This window comes from Pongo pygmaeus, chromosome 4 (genome assembly GCF_028885625.2).
Source record: "Pongo pygmaeus isolate AG05252 chromosome 4, NHGRI_mPonPyg2-v2.0_pri, whole genome shotgun sequence".
Lineage (NCBI taxonomy): Eukaryota > Metazoa > Chordata > Mammalia > Primates > Hominidae > Pongo > Pongo pygmaeus.
In genome coordinates this window covers 7750524-7770794 of record NC_072377.2, presented here as the reverse complement: position 1 = coordinate 7770794, position 20271 = coordinate 7750524, and the positions used below count along the sequence as shown (strand labels likewise).

Genomic DNA, 20271 nt, shown 5'->3' with positions numbered 1-20271 from the left:
ATCTCATTCCCACACAGGCCAGGAAATTATGGAATCCTGTTTTCAGAATATTAGAAAAAATTATAAATAATCACAATGAGGAAAAGATAAAGACTTTTTAAAATACAAAATCTGAGTGGGTATATTATATACAAGCCCTCATGGGAAGGATTATAAAAGGAAGCATTTTAGTAATATGGAAACTGAGTCCAGAAAGGTGGAATGGTATTTGGAAAAAAATGTAAACAAATACATTGTTTAACAAAAACAGGAATAAACATTGAATAATTTGAGCAGTTTAAATTTAGAAAAATTTAAACCATGCTAGTATGGAAGATGAGAAAAATTACCAGACTCAGAGTATGGTCCCTGTATTGTTCAACAAGAAAGTGGAGATATTATTAATAATACACTTTGTTAATCGTGTGTACATGTTATGTGTTTTAAGGTAATAACTGAAAAAAACAAACTAGAGTATATAAGTTCGAAGTCACTAGAGAGAATAAAAGAGAATAAACTCCAGGAGTCCAAAAGAAGGCAGAAAGGAAAAACAAGTAGAAGCAAAAAAGATACAAATTGGGTTTTAAAAGATTTTAGTAATAATTATAATACAGGTAAATGGATCACACTTGTCAAATAAGAGAGAGAGATGTTTGGATCAGAGAAAAGGACATAGAGCTACATGCTGTTCACCAGAGACACACCTAAAACCTATATCCTTTTCATTGACAAGGAAAAGCTGAAAGTAGAAAGATGGAACAAGGAACACCAGGCAAATACTAACCAAAAATAAAATATGGTGGAGGGATATTGACAGGAGAGAAAACAGACTTCAAGGGAAAAACACCGCTGTGGGGTAGAAAGCTTTTCTATTAGCTGTATGACCTACTTTCCCTTTCCCAAGGCGACCTCTGTATTTGCACTTTTATCTCTGCCTGCAAGAACGTTGGTGGGCTGGCATCGTATTATCTCTGCTATCGAAAGCAGAAGGTAACAACACTGAGAGAAAAATTTCTTCTGATATTTTCTGGAATTTTCATTTGCCGTATCCAGCATATGCATTCTAAAGGTGATTTGGGGGTTGGTTTGTTTGGTGGAATTTTTGGTTAGAGTCACTCTCTTGTATTTATCATAGAAATGTAAGTCTGCCTCAGGTAGTTTAGAAAGTTAAATCTGACTGTGAATGTGCACTTATTACTATTACTGCTACAATGACAACTAGTACTATTTTTAATTGCCAATTGTAATGAAAATGTGAACTTGAATCTCTTATTCTAGTCTTAGCTTCTGCCTAGATAAAATGGATTATTTTCATTATCAAATAAAATAATGTCTGAAAATACTCTGAAGGACTATTATATGTATAAAACATTTTGTAAAGTATTATTATAATAGTGAGTACTTTCTTACTAGATTATTTTAATCTAAATACAACTATAAATTAACTTTAAAAAATTACCAAATGTCTTTTAAGATGAATTTACACTTTGCCCAGAACCTAGTTTTAAATAAATGGGACCAACAGCTGAAAAACATATTTTAGGAAACTAGAGTAGAGAAGAATAGGAATAGGTACTATGTGAGGTTACCATGACTTACCAATGTGATTTTGATCAATGGGTGCTGAGCAGTCACCACAAGGCAACTTTGGTGCCATGCTGGTCCATGTCCATGAACATGGGCATCCCTGCCTAGTGCTGGGCACCGTCTGCCTGTGACTCACCCCATACACAGCCTGGCACCCTCTGCAACCTGCCTCTACTATAAGGTTCCAAGGCTTGATTCCAATTCCGGCTCCAACATCTACTTGCTATATACTACTGGGAAGGCAAGTTATGTAGCATCTGTGAGCCCCCGTTCTATTAAACTGTCAAATAGATACTACCTGCAAGGGCTCTTGTGAGCATAAATGAGTCAGTAGAAGCTAAGTACCTAGCAGAGTGAGCAGGTATTTTTAATATAACATTTACTACTTATAAACTATGATGAGGCTGGAATCAGAACCACTCATTGGGATCTTGCCCATCATAGATAGTTTGGATTTATTCCAAAGGTTCTTACCCAAGAATAGGAAACCTTTGCAGACCTCGTAGTCATTGCGTTCCTGATTCTACTCCAAAGCCTCCATTTCCTTCCTCAAGAGGCCTGATTACAGCCTCTTCAGCATTTTGTGTGTGTGTGTGTGTGTGTGTGTGTGTGTGTGTTGGAGGGTGGGGGGAAATGTTTATTTTAAATAATTGGAAATAAAAACTCACTTAAGTGGATGGCAACTTTGGAGTCCTGGGTCCCTCATTCACAAAATTAGAGGCTGGGTGAGGTTATCTCTAGGTTCTCTCTCAGCTCTTGAGTTTTAAATTCTGTAGTGCTAAGTAGCATCTGATGTAGAAAGCATTTCAGAGTCAAGGAATCATGGTGAATGTGAGCAAGAAATTTCAATGCAGTGTGATGAAGGCCACTGACTCACCATCCCTTCTCTCATCCACACATTCCTTTACACATAGAATCTGCCCTCCTGCTAGGGCATCTGGAGAAGGTCCCTTAGGGCACATCTTTCTCTGCCTGAGAATAGTTGGCAATGGTGAGATGAAGGGGCTGCTATGTGGGCCCAGGAAGGCACCTGAGGCAGAGGTGTCTAAGGAGATCCAACAAGCGAGAACATCAGGATGCCAGGCCCAGATGCAGAGGCTGGGAACCTGCCAGAATGCAGAGCAGGATGCCGTGACTGTGAGCTGGATTCAGAGCTTTGAGTTCGGAAGGAGTCCAGTTGGGGTGAGAATGGGGGTGGAACGTTTTCTGAGCAGTGGTGCCAGGAAACCGCACTTGGGTGCAACCCAACATTTCTTCGAGCAGACTGATATTAAATATGTATCTTGTGTTTCAAGTGCCCAAAGTAGTACAAGGAACAAAACAGGGCTGCAGTGAACTTGCTGAAGATCTTTCCATCCACAAGAATAAAAGTAATAATGCAAAATGGGAATCCCGGCCAGCCAGCACGAGGGGAGTTGGTGGTGCAAAGGCGGGCTCTTCAGAGTTGGATTATGAAAGTTAGACGATAATTTCCAACCGAGGAGACAGCTGGAGGCACGTCAGAGTCAAGGAATCACGGCATATGTGAACAAGGCATTTTGATGCAGTGTGATGAAGGCCACTGACTCTCATTCCTCCTCTCATCCACACGATCATTTACACATAGAGCCTGTCCCCATGCTGGGACATCTGGAGAAGGTTCTGTAGGGGACACCTAACTCAGCCTGAGAAAGGTTGGCCTCCATGAGATGAGGGAGTGCTAACCAGAGCCGGCTGAGAGGAGAAAGTAAGAAAGGACCCCATAAAAACGCTACAGTACAAGGAACGCTATACATTCAAGGGGAAACAGAAACAATTTAGAGGTCTCAGTGAGATCTTATGCGATGGAGGCTAAGCTACGTGACACAGATTGTCAGTCCCACGGTGTAAAAAGCAGGGCTTGGTGCAGGAGTTGGTGCAGTTTCAAGGTTTCTTGGAAGGTGCCCGGTGGCTGGGCCCACCCACGTGCACAAGAACTGAGACCTGGGCAATGTGGGGGTAGCAGGGAGCCGGCATGGGACATGACTCAGGTGGGAGTGAAGGGGCCGATGGAGGCAAGGGCTGGGCTTCTCACAGAAATAATGATCACAGAAAAGAAATGCCTGCCATGTGTTTGAGAACATGTCACTGAACAAATAGCTGTATGATTTTTCTATCAACAGAAAAAAAATCTGCAATTCATCATTATCACCCTTTTTTTTTTGCCTATTTCGATATTTTTCTACCTTTTTATGAAGGCCAGTTGTAAAACAAGCAATCAATTTGATTTATTGGCACTACGCTTTTTGTGCAACAGAGAATGACAGAAGCAAAGCTCTTGGAAGAAAACATTAGCCAGGCTGACCTCTCCTCAGCTTCCTTTATGAAGTATTATATTTTATGTTAATTCTTCATACGGAGAACTGAAAGCTGGTATTAGAGCACAAATATTGCCTTTGGCATCGAAGTTTTCACAAAGTTACCATATGTTAATGGAAGGTAAGTTTTGGGTATTAAGTACTCTTTAATAAACTCAGTATTTAATTCATAATAAATGCAAATCAATATAACACCTTACACAACTGGGAAGCTATTAAGAAGCCAGGGAAGGAGCACTTAGGAAGCGACAATGTTTCTCCACCACCACTGCGGAATATTTGTGATGAGCAGTTTTTGACTGAATTTGGATGGCAGAGTGCAGAGTACACTTAAGCCCTCTTAAATTGGCTGTACACCAATATATTTGATGTTGCAAATTAAAAAAAATCCTTACAGAATGGTTTAAACAGTAAAAAAGGACCTATTATTAAAGTGAAAAGAATTCCTTCTTGATTTTTTTCAGGGATTACATCCAAGGAGGAGGAATTGCAGCTGGCCACTAGGGGGAGCCTCATTCACGGATCTTATGGAATCAAGTTTGGGAAGACCCAGTGTCGTCACATTTAGGCTTCCTGGGCACTTTGACACCATCCAGGCTTCTTGTGAGAAGGAGGTAAGCACCAATTTATTTGTAGCCTTGAAATCTTCCCTTTGTGATACCACGGAGTCAAAACGAACTTCCTAGCATGTGGCCTGTGGAGGCCAGGGTCCTGGGAAGCTCCAGGGATGGGAGGGCAGGAAGAGCTGTGGATGTCACCTTGACAGCTTACCGGGGCTTCAGGCTGACCACAGGAGGAGTTATGGCAGCGGCAGCAGGGCGTGGGATTCCAGCAAGGCTGAAAGGGAGGCATCAGAGAGGAGCAATGCTTTCCCACAGACGCAGCACAGTTGTTCCTGAGATATTTTTTTCTGCCCCCAGCTCTATGTTTCTTTAATATAACAACTTAGTAGAATGAAAAAAAGTCAGCTTGATACCCTAAATATCATGCCCCCATATCCAAGACCAGATTCCCTGGGATAGAAAATGATAAATATGGCTAGTTAGTCACAATGATCTGAACTGACTTACTTAGAACTAGGTTGGGAATTCCAGTGGAACCACCAATGATGGTTCCTATTTTGGAAACCTGAGAAATGGGCTTCAGGAGATTTATGGGGGCAAGGAAGACAGCAGGGGAGCCTGTGTGCCTTTCCACCTGAGGGATGATTCCAGGAACATAGAAAACCAGGCTTCTTTCTACAATAAGCATTTTCAAACTTTGCCAAAGAGTTCCATCAGGGCCTTTTGGAGTGGATTCATATTAACCAAGGGTCTTCCCTCTTCTATACAACCCACAATGTCTTCAGGGGGTTTCAGAGAATCGAGATGCTATGTGTGCATTTGGGTAAAGCAGAAACCACAGTCCCATTTTTGGAAGAGCTTTCAATACAATTTGAAACATCTAAACTATCATACAGTAAACAAAATCCACACAAGTTTGCAAAGGTATAAGGCACAGAGGGCAAAGTGCTTACAGTCGACTGCGGAAAGACAGAGACAAGCTTTGGAATCTTAACCAGCTTTGGCCAAAGGCTTTCAGCACATCAGACTGGAATGCAATGAACAGCTTGGGGGTCAGGACTGCCGCTTTTCAGAGCTTTTGAAGGGAGGACGAGGATTCTAAGAGGCCCACTATTGCGTTGTCCTGATGTTGTTGCTAGCAGTAGTAGTGTTTTATGAAAAGCAAAACAACATTGCAATAAAGCCACAGATGCAAACTGTAAACCCATGCAGAATGAGAAAAAATTCTTTCATAGAAGCCACAATAGTCCTGAGAGGTAACAGACAGACCACAAACCTCAGGAGGCTTCCTTGGCAGTGTCTCTAAATGCGTTTGTTACAGTCTAACCAGCAAAAGAAATCAATTTTGACAATGTGAAAATATCTAGACTATAGTCTGTAACTGTAGAACTCACATAAAATGCATCCATTGAAAAATATTTTAAAGAACATTTCTATTTATTTTTTATAATAGGTTATTAATTATCATGTTAAAAGTCTTATTAAAAAAAATCTCTGAAGCTTCTCTTGAGAATGCCCATGGGGGCAAGGAAGAGAGCTGTTGAGAAGCTCAGAGTGGCCTGTCTGTCCCAGCTCATCTCCATTGAACAAAACGAAACAGTGGCTTATCTTCACGGCCTTCTATTCCATTGTTTGCTTTCTTAGGATGCTCTCATAGACCTATGGCCAGCTAGCAACACTTGCTTTAGACTTTCAATTTTAGATTTAATCTGTATATCCAGAACTAGCATTTAAACCTGATTGGCTTAAATTAAACACTAATAAAAGATATTTTAACATATGCTTTCCTCAACTACTCCAACATTTTATAGCTTGAAAGTGGATGTAGCAATGTATTAGGTTTACTTTTTTTTTAAAATTTACTTTAAGTTCTGGGATACATGTGCTGAATGTGCAGGTTTGTTACATAGGCATACATGTGCCATGGTGGTTTACTACACCTATGAACCCGTCATCTAGGTTTTATGCCCCGCATGTATTAGGTATTTGTCCTAATGCTATCCCTCCCCTTTTCCCCCACCCCACAAAAGGCCCCAGTGTGTGATGTTCCCCTCCCTGTGTCCATGTGTCCTGATTGTTCAACTCCCACTTATGAGTGAGGACAGGCAGTGTTTGGTTTTCTGTTCCTGTGTTAGTTTTAATTCTCCTGTACGCTGAAAGTCTCGTATTATACTTGCATTTGCTGCTATAAATACTCTGAAAACTTAGAGGAAATGAAAAAAATATATTGACAGAACCAAATAAGCAAGAATGCAACTTCTGATGTGACATCGAACGTTTTAAATCATCTTCGTATTCGTGTCTTGGTTGTGCATGAGCTGTCCCAGTCTATATTCTTGGTTGTAGACCTGAAGGGTGCGTGTTTCCTTAACTGAGATCTGGAGTTCTTGAAGTGGTAAAGCAATAAACTCCTTGTTTTGGAAAGTTTTAGGCAAGAAATCAGCTTTCATGAAATGAGCATACTTTTCAAAGAAGCGCCACATTTGAATACCTACCAGAAGCTGTCCAGCAAAGCAGATGAAGAGGATGAAGGCCAGCAAGAGAAACGCAGCCCCAAAGGAGATGCCCAGGACGGACGTTCTACCGGGAAACAAAAAGCAGCAAGTCAGGGTGGAGATCGTTTCTCTCATTCTGGAAAGCTACCAGTAATACTTTTGGGTTAATGAGGACTTTATTAAATGCGGACTGCAATCCTCACTAAATTTTTGAGAAATAAAAATGGAGCTAAAATGCCACACACATGTCCATAGAAAAGGGTCCACACAGCGATGGCCAATTAACTTATTCTGACTCAATAAAACTGCCTCATAAGCATCAGTTCTTTATGAAGGATAAAGAATCTTTTTAAATGACTTGCCCATGTTCCTGGCAGTTTCATGTGGCACTTGGCCACATCCCCCATCTCGGTGGCCTCTTCACTGCCAGTGAGATCCTGGCAGCTGCCGCCTTAAGGACAGCCTCACCTTGATAGCCTGGAAGTCCTCAAGTTCCACCCTTGTTCCTGTTGACCCAGGAGACATTGAGTCCTCACCCTCCCCAATCTCATGAAACCGGATTCAACCTATTTTGTTCAACATAGATGCAGCAAAACGTGTAGCGAGGCTTTTTACATGCTTGAGTGAGCCAATGAACTCAAAAGCATCCATGATCATGTGAAAAACATGCCTACCGAGTTGCAAATCCTGCTACTGATAGATTACAGGTTTATTTATAAGAATTGTATATGTATCCGAAAGGTCCCTTAAATAATTAAATAATTCAAAGCCTTTTAAAAGTTAGTTTAATCCAAGGATAGAAGTTTCAGAGGTATAAAAAGGACTGAAGCACAGTGAATCATCAAAGATGAAATGCAAATGGAACATCCAAGGAGAGGTTGTATGGTGTCTGAGACCAAAATGGAACCTCATGCCAATGAGGTTGGCTAGAGACAGTGAAGAAACAGAGGATTTGGCTAAGAAGAGGAATAACATCCAGAAACGACGTATGGGATGGAAGAACCAGATATAAGCCAGCCACAAGCTGACATCCTCCTGCAGGTGCACTCCTGTGAGCCCCACAGAAAGAGAAACAAATTGAGCAGTTAGTGCCCTGAGTAAAGCTCCTGATGCTGTCATGATGAGAAGCCACCCTCAACTCTCTATCTCAGATACCTACTCCATTAAGAGAGGTGACCACAGGGACACACATCAAACAACATCTACAAAAACTTGAGTTCAAACCAACAATTGGACCTGACCCAATTAATGACTTTATGGGCACTGAGTCATGTCCTGGACATGATTCACAGGCTTTCAAACACCTGGCTTGATAATAATATTTGTTCAGATTTTATGAGTGATGATAAGACTCTGCGGGAGGGTGTGTATATACCAAATACACCTAGATTGTTGACTAGTCTCATGGGCCAGGCTCATGCTAGGCTGTTCTGACACAAAGATGAGTAAGATGTGATCCTGCAGCAGCGGGAGGAGTGCCAGTCCACATCTCAGAACTATGGAGGGCGCTTGCCATCATCCTCATGACTAAAGGGGACCACAGTGATTCATCTGCTGAGCTTTGATTTGCTATCTTCTCTTCTGTTTTACGAAGGAGCTCTGACAGGTTTTTTTTTTTTTTTGGGCATTATGCTCTCCTAGCTTTTTCTCGGTGTCAAGGTAATGCCAGATTCATAAGGCTGAGTTTAGAAACAACATTTCGTCTTTTTTTTTTTTTAGGCCCCAAACTGTTTAAATACTGAATGAATGATATCTTCTTGAAGGTTTGATAAAACTCAAGTATAAAATTATCTGATGATGATGATGATGGTGATGATGATGATAATAATGACAGTGATGGTAATGATGATAGTGGGTGATACAGTGATGGTGACAGGGATAGTGATGGTGATGTTGATAGGGATGGTGATGATGATGATGAGGATGGTGATGGTGATGATGGTGGTGATGACGGTGATGGTAATGATGATGATGGGTGATGGTGATAGGGATGATGATGGTATGGTGACAGCGACAGGGATGGTTATGGTGATGATAATGGTCATGGTGATGATGATGGTGATGGTGACGATGAGGATGGTGATGGTGATGAAGGTGATGTTGATAGGTGATGGTGATGATGTTTATGGTGATGGTGATGGTGATGATGATGATAATGAGGATGATGATGGTGATGATGGTGATGATGATGGTGATGCTGATCGTGATGGTGATGATGATGATGATGGTGATGGTGATAGGGATGGTTATGGTGATGATGGTGATGGTGATGGTGGTGATGATGATGATGATGATAATGAGGCTAGTGATGGTGATGATAATGATGATGATGGGTGATGGTAATGGTGATGGTGATAGGGATGGTGATGGTGATGATGATGGTGATAGGGATGGTGATGAGGATAATGGTGGTGGTGATGGTGGTGGTGCTGATGCTACATTCTGACATCTATAGAGTACTCACTATGTGCCAAGTGCTATGTATATATGTACATATATAGTTCACTTTATCCTCACAATAATCCTATATAGTAGTTAGTATTATTACCTCATTTTGCAAGAGAAACTGATACACAGGGAAGTTGAGGAACTTGCCTAAGTTATACCTCTATAACTTTCCTAAAGTTGTACTTCTATTAAGTGATGGTGTCTGGATTTATGTCTACCCAATTGTATTCCTGATCCAGGTTCTGTTTTAGAAATAGACATGTCACATTTCTGCCATGTTTATTGGTTCTGCTTCTTGAGTAAATTTTGATAATTTTCCTAGAAAATTATCTATTTCATTTAGATTTTCAGATGTAAAATATTCTATATAACATTTTCTTATAATTTAAAAACTCTCCATATTTGTAATTTCTTATGCTTAATGCTATTTTCTTTAGATCAGATTTGTGAGGTTTTGCATGTTTTGTTGATCTTCTCAAGGAATAAGTTCTTGGTTTATTATTAAGGTCTGTTCTTTTTTTCTATGTTAATTAGTTTCTGATTCAACTTTAAAAAATTCCTTTCTTCTTCCTTATTTAAACTTATATGCTTTATCTTGGATTGTCATTTATTAGAAAATCTTTTGTATTTTCTAACAAGTGCATTTAAGGACATAAATATTCTACTAGTTATGGCTTTTGCCAAATCCCACAACCTTTAATTCATAGCTACTCATTATAACTCTTTTCTAAAAAGCTACACTTTCAATTTCCATTTTCTTTTAATACTAAAAGTGACTCAGAAGTCTGAATTTTAAATTCCACAAGAATATTATTTTTGGTTGGTTCTTGTTATTTCTAATTTAATTCGATTGTATCAGAGATTGTGGCCTCTATTATTTCACTTTGACAATTTGTTTTTCTTCTGGGATGTGATAAATATGCTCAACTTTTATGTCTTACGAATTTTTGAAAATTATATGTATTTTTTATGCTGGTAACAAAGTGTTTCTCTAAATATAACTATTGAAGGAAACTTATGAGTTAGTCAAATCCCTAATGGGCTGGCTTACTTGATCTGTCAATGTTAGAATATATTAACATTTCCAACTAGGAGTGTAGGTTTGTCCACGTATTTGAACATTTTAACACTTTCTACTTTATTTATTTCAAAGAGATTCTGAGGTGCATAAATATTTATGACTGTTAAATTTTTGGTGCCTGAATCATAATAAAATTTTTTTAAAATGCTGAATACATTTCATTTGAATTCTTTATTGTCAGGAATTTATATTATTGATATGTCCTTTATTCTATAAGCTGTTTCCTGGAATAGCTATTCTATATTCTTTATTTCCAAACTTTCTCATTTTATTTCAGCTAGATTTCCTACACATGATGTAGATGTGGCCTTTGGTTTGTAGCCCCAATCTTTTAGCCTCTTTCCATGAATAAGACATTTTATCCATTCACAAATATAAAATTTGTTAATATTTGACCAATTCTTTCTATCTTATTTTCTTAAAATGTTGGGTAGAATTCACACACAAATAATCTGGGTATGAAGTTTCCTTTGTGGGAAAAATTTTTAAAACAAATTCAATAAATGTAATAGATACATGCACAGTTAAATTTTCTATTATGTTTCAGCTTTTGGTAAATAGTCTTTTCAAGAAACTCATTTTATCTAAATTGTAAATCTGTTTGGCCTCAAGTAATTTATGGCATTTCATATATATCCTGTTAATATCTGTAGAGTCTGTATTGAGTCCTCTTTTTTCCCTTAAATTGTTAGTTTGGGTGCTTTGTGATCTTCTCCCTGTTTCTCTTTCTTCATCAGTCTTGCTAGTGGTTTAGGAATTTTCAAAATCTTTTTCAAAGAGCCATATTTTGGCTTTATTAATTTTCACTACTGATGGTTTCCTATTTTATTGATTTCTTCTTTTTAGTATTTATTCCTTTCTAATTGCTTGATTCTAAATTGCTCATCTTTTTCTGCTTCCTAAGATGGAAATTTGGACAACTGATTTTCAACTCTTTCCTCTTTTCTAATTTTGAAGCATTTTAAAGCTATAAATTGCCCCCTAATTGCTGCTTTAATTGCAATTCCACACATTTTGATACATTACATTTTGATATTTAAACATTTTTACATTTTTCTTGTATTTCATATTTGACTCCTGGGTTAGAAGCACATAGTTTAACACTAAAATATTTGGGGATATTTTAAAATATTCTATTGTTAAAGATTTCTAATTTGATTTTAGTGTGGTTAGACATCAGATTATATTTTTTTTTGTCTTCATATTTGTTTCTGTATTTTCAAATTTATGGAGATGATTTATGGCCTAGTATAAGTAATATCTTTGTAGGTTAATGTTCCATGTGTACTTTAAGTAAACAAGTATTTTTCAATTCAGTTTAGTGTTTTATGAAACATCAATTAGTTTTAGGAAGTTGATAATGTTGTTCAGACCTCCTATATATTCCTATTGGCATAATAAGAACTAGAAAAGAGATACTAAATATCCAATTATGATGTAGATTTGTCTCATTTTTTTCTTTGATTTTGTCAGATATGCATAAGATGGTTTTATGGTTTTAAGTGCTTTCATATCTGTATTTTATGGATCTGTTATTAGGTATAAGCACATTTTATGATTTTATGCCTCATGGTGAAATGACCTTTTTATCATTACTTACTATCTATATTTATCTCTGTTAATATTTCTTGCCTTCATAACTACTTTGTCTGATATTAATATATGTATAGTAGCCTCCTTGTGCTTATTGTTTACATCACATATGTTTTCCATCCTTTCACTTTCAAGCTACCTAACTTTTGTATTTAAAGGACATCTCTTGTAGAGAGTATGTGGCTTGGTTATACTTTCTTTTGGAGTGTTTAGTCCTTTCCGATTTATAATGTTTGAATTTAATCTTACCCTCTGGCTATCTATTGTTTATTTGCCCCATTGCTTTTATTTGTATAGTGTGGTCTGTTACATTTGTTGCTACTATTTCAAACCTACCATTTTACTATCTGTTTTATATTTGTCTCATTTATTTTTGTTTTTCTGTTCTTCCATTATTGTCATTTTATTAATTAAATATTTAAAAGTATTTTTCATTTCCTCTTGGCTTTTTAGCTATACTTCATTTATTTTTAGTGATTGCTCAAGGCTTAATACATGCTTTACTAACTTATCATTAGTTATTTGGCATTAATATTGTGCCACTTCAAAAAATACATGACACTTACAATAATTTAACTCCATTCTCATAAGAATTCTCAGTATATGTCATATGTCATTGTTTTTGCATCAGATCACCTGTTGTCTTTTATAGACATGAAAGATAAATACATTGTCTTTTATACTCTCTCATAAAGTAAGCATGTCCAATACTTTCCATTGCTTCCTTAGATTCATGTTTCCTTCTGACATAATTTCACTTTAGCTTGAGGAACTTCCATTAGCATATCTTGTAGGTTTGCTGGTGATGAATTCCCTCTTTTTTTACTTGCAGAATGTATTTCATCTCGACTTCGAAAAGGAATATTTGAATTGAATGTTTAATTCAGGGTTGATCATGTTCCTATCAGTGGTTTACAGATCTTCAAGTGTCTTTTGCTTTCCATCATTTCTGATAAGAAGGCAGCCATTTATTCTGTCTTTTTTTGTGGATGCATTTAATGTTTTTCTTTCTTTTTTCCTTTGGTTTCCAGAAGTGTGACTATAATATGCCACATGTGGTTTCCTTCATATTTATCCTGCTTGATGTTCATAGAGATTCTTGCCTTTGGAGAGTGATGGATTTTAACAAATTTAGGAAAATTTGTCACTAAGTGTGTTGGTAATTTCTTGTTTGCTTTCAGGTATATTTCTATCCATCTCTTAGAGACTTCATTTCAGACTCTTTGTCAAATGTTTCTAGCTAGTTTGGCCTATGAGAACTGGTGGGAGACTGGAAGGCAATGGAAAGAAAGAGATTGGGTATTTCTCTTACTCTCTACTTAGCAGCCATTTTCTGAGTGGCCTGCAACTCCTGCCTTTTCTAAAGTTCCAGATCCTTGTCAGACAACACCTTACCGTCGTCTAGCTCTAGCTTTGCATGGTTCTACCATCTGCAAGAAAGCCCTGGAGCCTGGGTTTCTGCTAACAACATCTCTATCCTGTTTCCTTACAAGTCTAGAAGTGGTAGGAGGTTTCTTCTGTTGCTAATATCATGGCTAGTATACTACCCCCTATTTGGTTTATCAGCTTTTCTGCCATTCTGTAAATACTTCTTTTTATTAAATTCCCTTTCCGAAATACCTAAGGCAATTTGTTTTCTTTATTGGAGCCTAATCCATTAACTAGATAAAGCTTTCTCTGGGCACTATAATATCATTAATATTTAGGTAGAAACCTAGGGAAGAACTGTAACAGTGACTTCTCTAAATTCCTTCCTTTTTCTTTTGAAAACAGCAAAAAAAAAGTTTTTACTGGAAGTATTTATCATTAGAAGTATTGAGCAAATATGTATATATTCCTTGGGTTATGCCATGCTCTAATTTTTTTATAAATGGAACAAAGGATTATGGAATTATATTGGCCTTCAATTAAACACATATCAACTGATTTAGAGTAGATTAATTATGTGTTAATCTACTAACAAATCATAAGGTTTTTTTTGTGAATCAGAGTTTAAATAATGGATTCTTGTACTACAATGAATTATATAGGCCTTTGTTTCCTAAAATGCACTTCAATGTTTCTTTTTTTTGAATAATTATTCCACTATGAAGAGAGTTGACAGAGACATTCTGAAGTCAGGTCAAATAGACCTGAAAAACAATAAGGGTGTTAAAATGTGACTCTTCCTATTTTATAATAATATGCTGGACACAGCGAAGAGCATCCCAGAAGAGTTGTTAACATTTTTTTGTGAATGTATCTGATGACCACTGCTTACTCCTTCCTCAAATGTCAAAATCTATTAAGAGCTGATAAAGGAATACAGTGTTACTAATACAGCTGACTATCTGTTTTTGATTTGCTGTAATGTATGACATGCCCATTTAAGCAGGGATGATCATTCTTAGGAGTATGTTGTGACACACAAAACTGACTAAAGAAGAAATGAAAAATATAAATAGGCTTACCTACAAAAAGTAAAGAGATTAACTTAGTAATTAAAAAAATCTACTTACAAAGAAAAAGTCATGTGCAGATGGCTTCACTGATAAACTTTCCCAAACTTTCATTTAATTTTTAAATTTTTTTTGAGACAGAGTCTTGCTCTGTCACCCAAGCTGGAGTGCAGTGGTGCAATCACAGCTCACTGCAGCCTCTACTTCCCGGGCTGCAGCCATCCTCCTGCCTCAGCCTACCAAGTAGCTGGGACCAATAGGCCTGTGCTGCCATGCCTGGCCAATTTTTGTATTTTTGGTAGAGATGGGGTTTTGCCCCTTTGCCCAGGGGTTTTGCCATGTTGTCCAGGCTGATCTCAAACTCTTGAGCTCAAGCAATCCACCTGCCTCTGCCTCTGAAAGTGCTGGGATTACAGGTGTGAGCTATCATGCCTGGCCCAAAACTTTGAAAGAAGAATTAATATCAATTTTTTACAAACTATTCCATAAAATGGAAGGGAAGGGAACAGTTCTTAACTCATTCTGAAGCCAGTATCACCCTGACACCAATACAAAAGACATCACAAAAAAAAGTAGAAATCAGTATCTCTTATGAATGTGGATACAAAAATCCTTAACAAAATATTAGTCAATTGAATCCAGCCACAAGTAAAAAGGTTTATATATCAATACCAAGTGGGGTTTACCCAAGAAATGTAAGGTTGCTTTAATATCTGAATATCAGTCAACCTATTAATAGATCACATTAATAGAATAGAAGAAAAAACACATTATCATCTCAATAGCTGCAGAAAATGGATTTGACAAAATCCAAACTATTTCACAATGAAAACACTCAACAAACTATTAATAAAATGGAATTTCCTTATCTTAATAAAAGGTCACCATGAGAAACTCACAGCTAACATCATTCTTAATGGTGAAAGGCTGAATGCTTTTCTCCTGAGATTGAATAAGAAAGGATGTGTGCTGTGGCTACTTCTATTTAACTTTGTACTGGAGGCTTTAACCAGGGAAACTGGGCAGGAAAATAATATAAAAGGCATCAGATTGTAAAGTAAGAAGTAAAACTATCTTAATTTGTAGGTGATATGGTCTTGTATATAGAAAAGTATGTGACAACCTGAGATTCAGACTTGGGGTGGCTCAAACTCTCACCAATATGCTCAACTTCAGGCTCTTCAGTATTCTAGTCTGTGGCATACTGGCATTTATGTTCAGATGGACCTCTCTTCCATCTGAGTTCTTATGGGCTTAATGCTTCTGTCCCCCAAAATCTATCTGTTGAATTCCTAACCCCCAATGTGATGGTATTAGGGAAATGGGGACTTTGGGAGGTGATTGGGTCATGAAGGTGGAGACCTCATGAATGGCATTAGTGCCCTTATGAGAACTGGCTGCAGAACTAGCTATTTCTTTCTGCCATGTGAGGATACAAGGAGAAGACAGTAGTCTGCAACCTGAAAGGGAAACCTCACCTGAACCCACTCATGCTGGCACCCTGATGTCAGACTTTTGCTTCTGGAACCATGGCTTCTAAATTTCTATTGCTGCTAAGCTGCACAGTCTATGGTCCTTTGTTAGATAAGTCCAAATGGACTAAAACACCAGGGAACAAGAAATACTGTGAGACAAAGTAACGGTTGGTCAAATGCTCTTAATTATAACCACTTATCCTGCCTGTTCTGTCAAAAGCATGTTCAGGTCCATTAAGTATACCAAGATGTTGGTGTAACTTAATCAATTTTAATTAACAGCCCAGTTGCAAAACTGCTTCTTTTTAACCCTGAAGCATAACTTATTACGTACTTACTGAAAAGCAAACTTGAGTCTTCCCTGTCATGAGGCAAGAAAAATTACTTTTAGTGTTCATTTTTGACTTTGGTGCTTTACTCAAGTACATTGTTATGGAATATGGAAGAGGATGATTTTGGACAAGGTCCTCCTTCCTTTCTGCTTTTTTTCCCAGTCAATGAATTGCTTAAAGGTGGCCCTGACAGGGATAAGAAACACATTTATTGATGAGATAAGTCCAGTGGAGACACACATTCCCCTCAAAAAGCCTACGAAATGTATTAATTACAAGCCACCTCTCTGGGTAAATAATGAGTCTTTGGCATTCTATTGAATGTCATGACTTTCACGGACTCTCTCCTGGTTGACTTCACTTCCCTTACTTCCTCCCTAAAGCAAGCCTCTCATCAGCTCTCCACTCACATCTGTGGCGTGGGATTCAGTCAGGATGATAAGAACCAAAGGAAGCAAACTTTTCTTTTAATTATAAGTTAGCATGAAATAAAAATTCCTCTTTTTTCAATGATAGAACTTCAAAGTGAAAGGGAATTCAGTAAAAAAGAAAAGAAGAAAGAAAGAATCAAAAGTTGAAAGGAGGAAATGGAATTGAAATATTCATCACCATTACAGTAGCTTTTCTCTGATGAGAGGACTTAGCTTTGAGATGTTCTGGACACTTGAAGGTTCTGAGATGTGGGAAAGAAAAAAGAGATGATCTTTGGCCAAGTAAGAAGAGTTCTACCTTTACAGCAATGACAAGGGCTGAAGATCTGAATTTTCAGACACACTGTATTCCCCAGAAAGTACAGAGTCTTCTCTTCCTATACCCTCTACTTGGGGGAGCTCATCCCATCTCTTGGATTTAAATACTACATAGGTGTGGGTTTTTCAGACTGTATCTCCACCCAGCTCTGTAGAATCTATAGGAGCTATAGGGGGTTCAACGGAAGTTCTATAAATTCTACAGGTCACATACTCCCTTTTGTGTGAAACTCCAGCACCTGATGTGTAACACACACATGTATCTAATGTCCAGAACTGAGCCCTTGAGTTTGCTGTCCCTCCCCAACCTGTGCCTGCCCCAGGATTCTCTCTGTGTAAATGGCAGCATTTTTTCCAGTTGTTCAGGACAAAATAAAACAAAATTAAAAACCCTGCAAAACTTACTTTTTCATACTCCTTATATCTAATCCAGCAGCAAGACTTGTCTACATCACTCTGTACAACCTATCCCAGGATTTGAACACGTTTTACCACCTCTAGTATTGAGTGTTGAAATAAGTAATGACACTGATATTAGAGATCTGAGTAGAAATAATAATTCTAAGACATTTAACATTATAATTTGGTTTATTAATTTTTCTTAAGTAAAACATCATTATTTTTAGTTTTTCTTGGGCTAATGAAACACATGCACGTTATTTACCTAAATTGTGCTAGAAAAAAATTCATCCTTGTTTTAACAATTGCCCTCATGACTGGTTAAACATAATCCATTTAGTTTGGCAGATAAGATGAATGAAACTACTTAAAAACAAAAAAAGCAATTCATACTTGATCATTTTTGGTCTTTGAAGGTAGCTCACATTTCTGATAAAGTTATACTACAGGGCAGACAGAGTGAGAGAGCAGCTCCAAAAAGAGGAGTCAACCAATAATTTAATTCTATCTATTCAAATTCTGAGACTAGAGCCAGATTCAACAATTATAGGCTGAATAAGGATGATGTTGGGCTCCCTTTCAGGAAAACACCTCCCTTTACTGGTCCTTTCCAGCTAACATATTTCTCCATTATTAGTTATTCATTCATTCATTTACTCACTCATTTAATTATTTCTTTCCCTTTTTCAAAAACACATGAGGCAATTTACCACAAAAAAAGCTAAACAAATGAAACAAAGCAAAAGTATAATTAATGAGTTAAGAAAACAAGTCAGCAGAAGTGAGAAGCACCATTATTCTAACAAAAATGCTTCATAAAATACAGCAAAATGGTTTCTTTAAAGAGATGAGATAATAGGCAAGAAAGAGATTCCTAGTACATAGAAGGTATTCAAATGCAGACTGCTGAGAGGTGCTGATGCTAAATGGCCCAGGAGAAACCAGGGGCTAATACCTGCTTTTGGTGTAGGATTGGTATCTACCCAAGGAAGGTGATGCTCCCAGGCATTTGACTAATATGAAATTAGAACTGAACTCTTGAATAAAGGCAGGGGCCCTGAAGGGCTGTCCCGCCAAAAAACAAGAAACAGAAAACCTCTCCACCAGTCTGGTAATTTTTAGGGAAGATAACCATCTGACTGGGGCCATAAAGAAAAGGTCAGTTTTGAAAATTGGGATTACCAATCTTGTTCCATGCCAATAGGTGTTGACCCAAATTCACTCGACCTCCTTAATGCAGGAACCTTAGTCTAAGGATTTAATAAAATATTTTGACTTGAATTGGTGAATCCCAGAGATATCTGGCAAAGATACACTGAAGTCTATCCCATAGTGATGCCGTTACAACTCAGAACATACAAGACTACCATGGACCCAAATCCTTGCTGTTGATGAACATACAGACAAAATTACAGATAATACAAGGATAGACTTAACAGATAGACTAAATGGCAGAATCACATATTTATCAACCCTAAGGAACACAATAAAATAAAATTTCCACCAGGCACAGTGGCTCACACCTGTAATCCCAACACTTTGGGAGGCCGAGGCAGGCAGATTGCTTGAGGCTAGAAGTTTGAGACCAGCCTGGCCAACATGGCGAAACTCCATCTCTACTAAAAATACAAAAATTAGCTGGTGCAGTGTCAGGTGCTTGTAATCCCAGCTACTCGGGAGGCTGAGGCAGGAGAACTGCTTGAACCTGGGAGGCAGAGGTTGCAGTGAGCCAAGATGGTGCCACTGCACTGCAGCCTGGGTGACAGAGCAGAACTCTATCTCAAAATAATAACAAAAAGTATAAAAGAAGTGATATTTCCATATAATATGTTTAAAATCTCCAAGTAGGCCAGGCGCGGTGGCTCATGCCTGTAATCCCAGCACTTTGGGAGGCCAAGGCAGGCAGATCTTTGAGGTCAGGAGTTCAAGACCAGCCTGACAAATATGGTGAAACCCCATCTCTACTAAAAATACAAAAATCAGCCAGGCATGATGTTGGGTGCCTGCAATCCGAGCTACTCGGGAGGCTGAGACAGGAGAACTGCTTGAACCCAGGAGGCGGAGGTTGCAGTGAGCTGAGATTGTGCCACTGCACTGCACTCTAGCCTGGGTGACAGAGCAAGACTCTGTCCAAAAAAAAAAAAAAAAATCTGCAAGGAAAACAAAACAAAACTCCACAGGCAAAATATAAAATTACATATACAAAAAGGTTAGGTTTTAAGAACAACATAGACAAACAACATAGACTTCTTAGGTATGAAAACAATAATCATAAAGATTATAATCTCAATGTTGGGTGAAGAATTTATCAGAATGCAGACCAAAGAAATAAAAAAGTGGAAACTGGGAGGAAACATGACAAGACCTGGAGCCCAGGATGAGAACACAATATGCAGCTACAAGAACTCCAGAGGAAAGAATAGACAATCGAGACAATCAACAGCAACATGTCAGAGATAGAGGCAGAAAACTTTCCAGAACTGAGCAGAGATATGTGTCCTCAGATTGAAAAATCAAACCTAGTCACTTAGGTTGATGAAAATAAATACACTTATGGCAACAATATAGTGAAAATACCGCCCCCCGACCCCCAAGCAAAAAAGATACCTAAAAGCACTCAGAGAGGAAAGACAGACTCCCTAGAAAGGAATGTAATGAGACTGACAGAAATACTTCATTAACAAAAATAGAAGATGTAATGCCACAGAGTAATGCCATCATAATTCTGAGGGAAAATAAAAGTTAACCTAGAATTATATGCCGAGTTAAACTATTATTCAAGAACTGTGAAATAAA

General features: G+C 37.8%; 1 protein-coding gene across 5 annotated transcripts in view; it reads right to left on the bottom strand.

The window, feature by feature from the left end:
- Window positions 1-20271, bottom strand: part of ADCY2 (adenylate cyclase 2) — a 430631-nt gene that overhangs the window by 77176 nt on the left and 333184 nt on the right. For 4 of the 5 annotated variants that reach the window (XM_054487685.2, XM_054487688.2, XM_054487686.2 and 1 more), the window contains exons 15-16: window positions 6961-7045; window positions 4674-4739 (exon numbers count right to left, since the gene is read on the bottom strand). In XM_054487685.2, coding sequence (XP_054343660.1) covers window positions 4674-4739; window positions 6961-7045 — 151 coding nt within the window. The remainder of the gene's footprint in view (window positions 1-4673; window positions 4740-6960; window positions 7046-20271) is intronic. The other variant, XM_054487684.2, reaches the window with a different exon arrangement.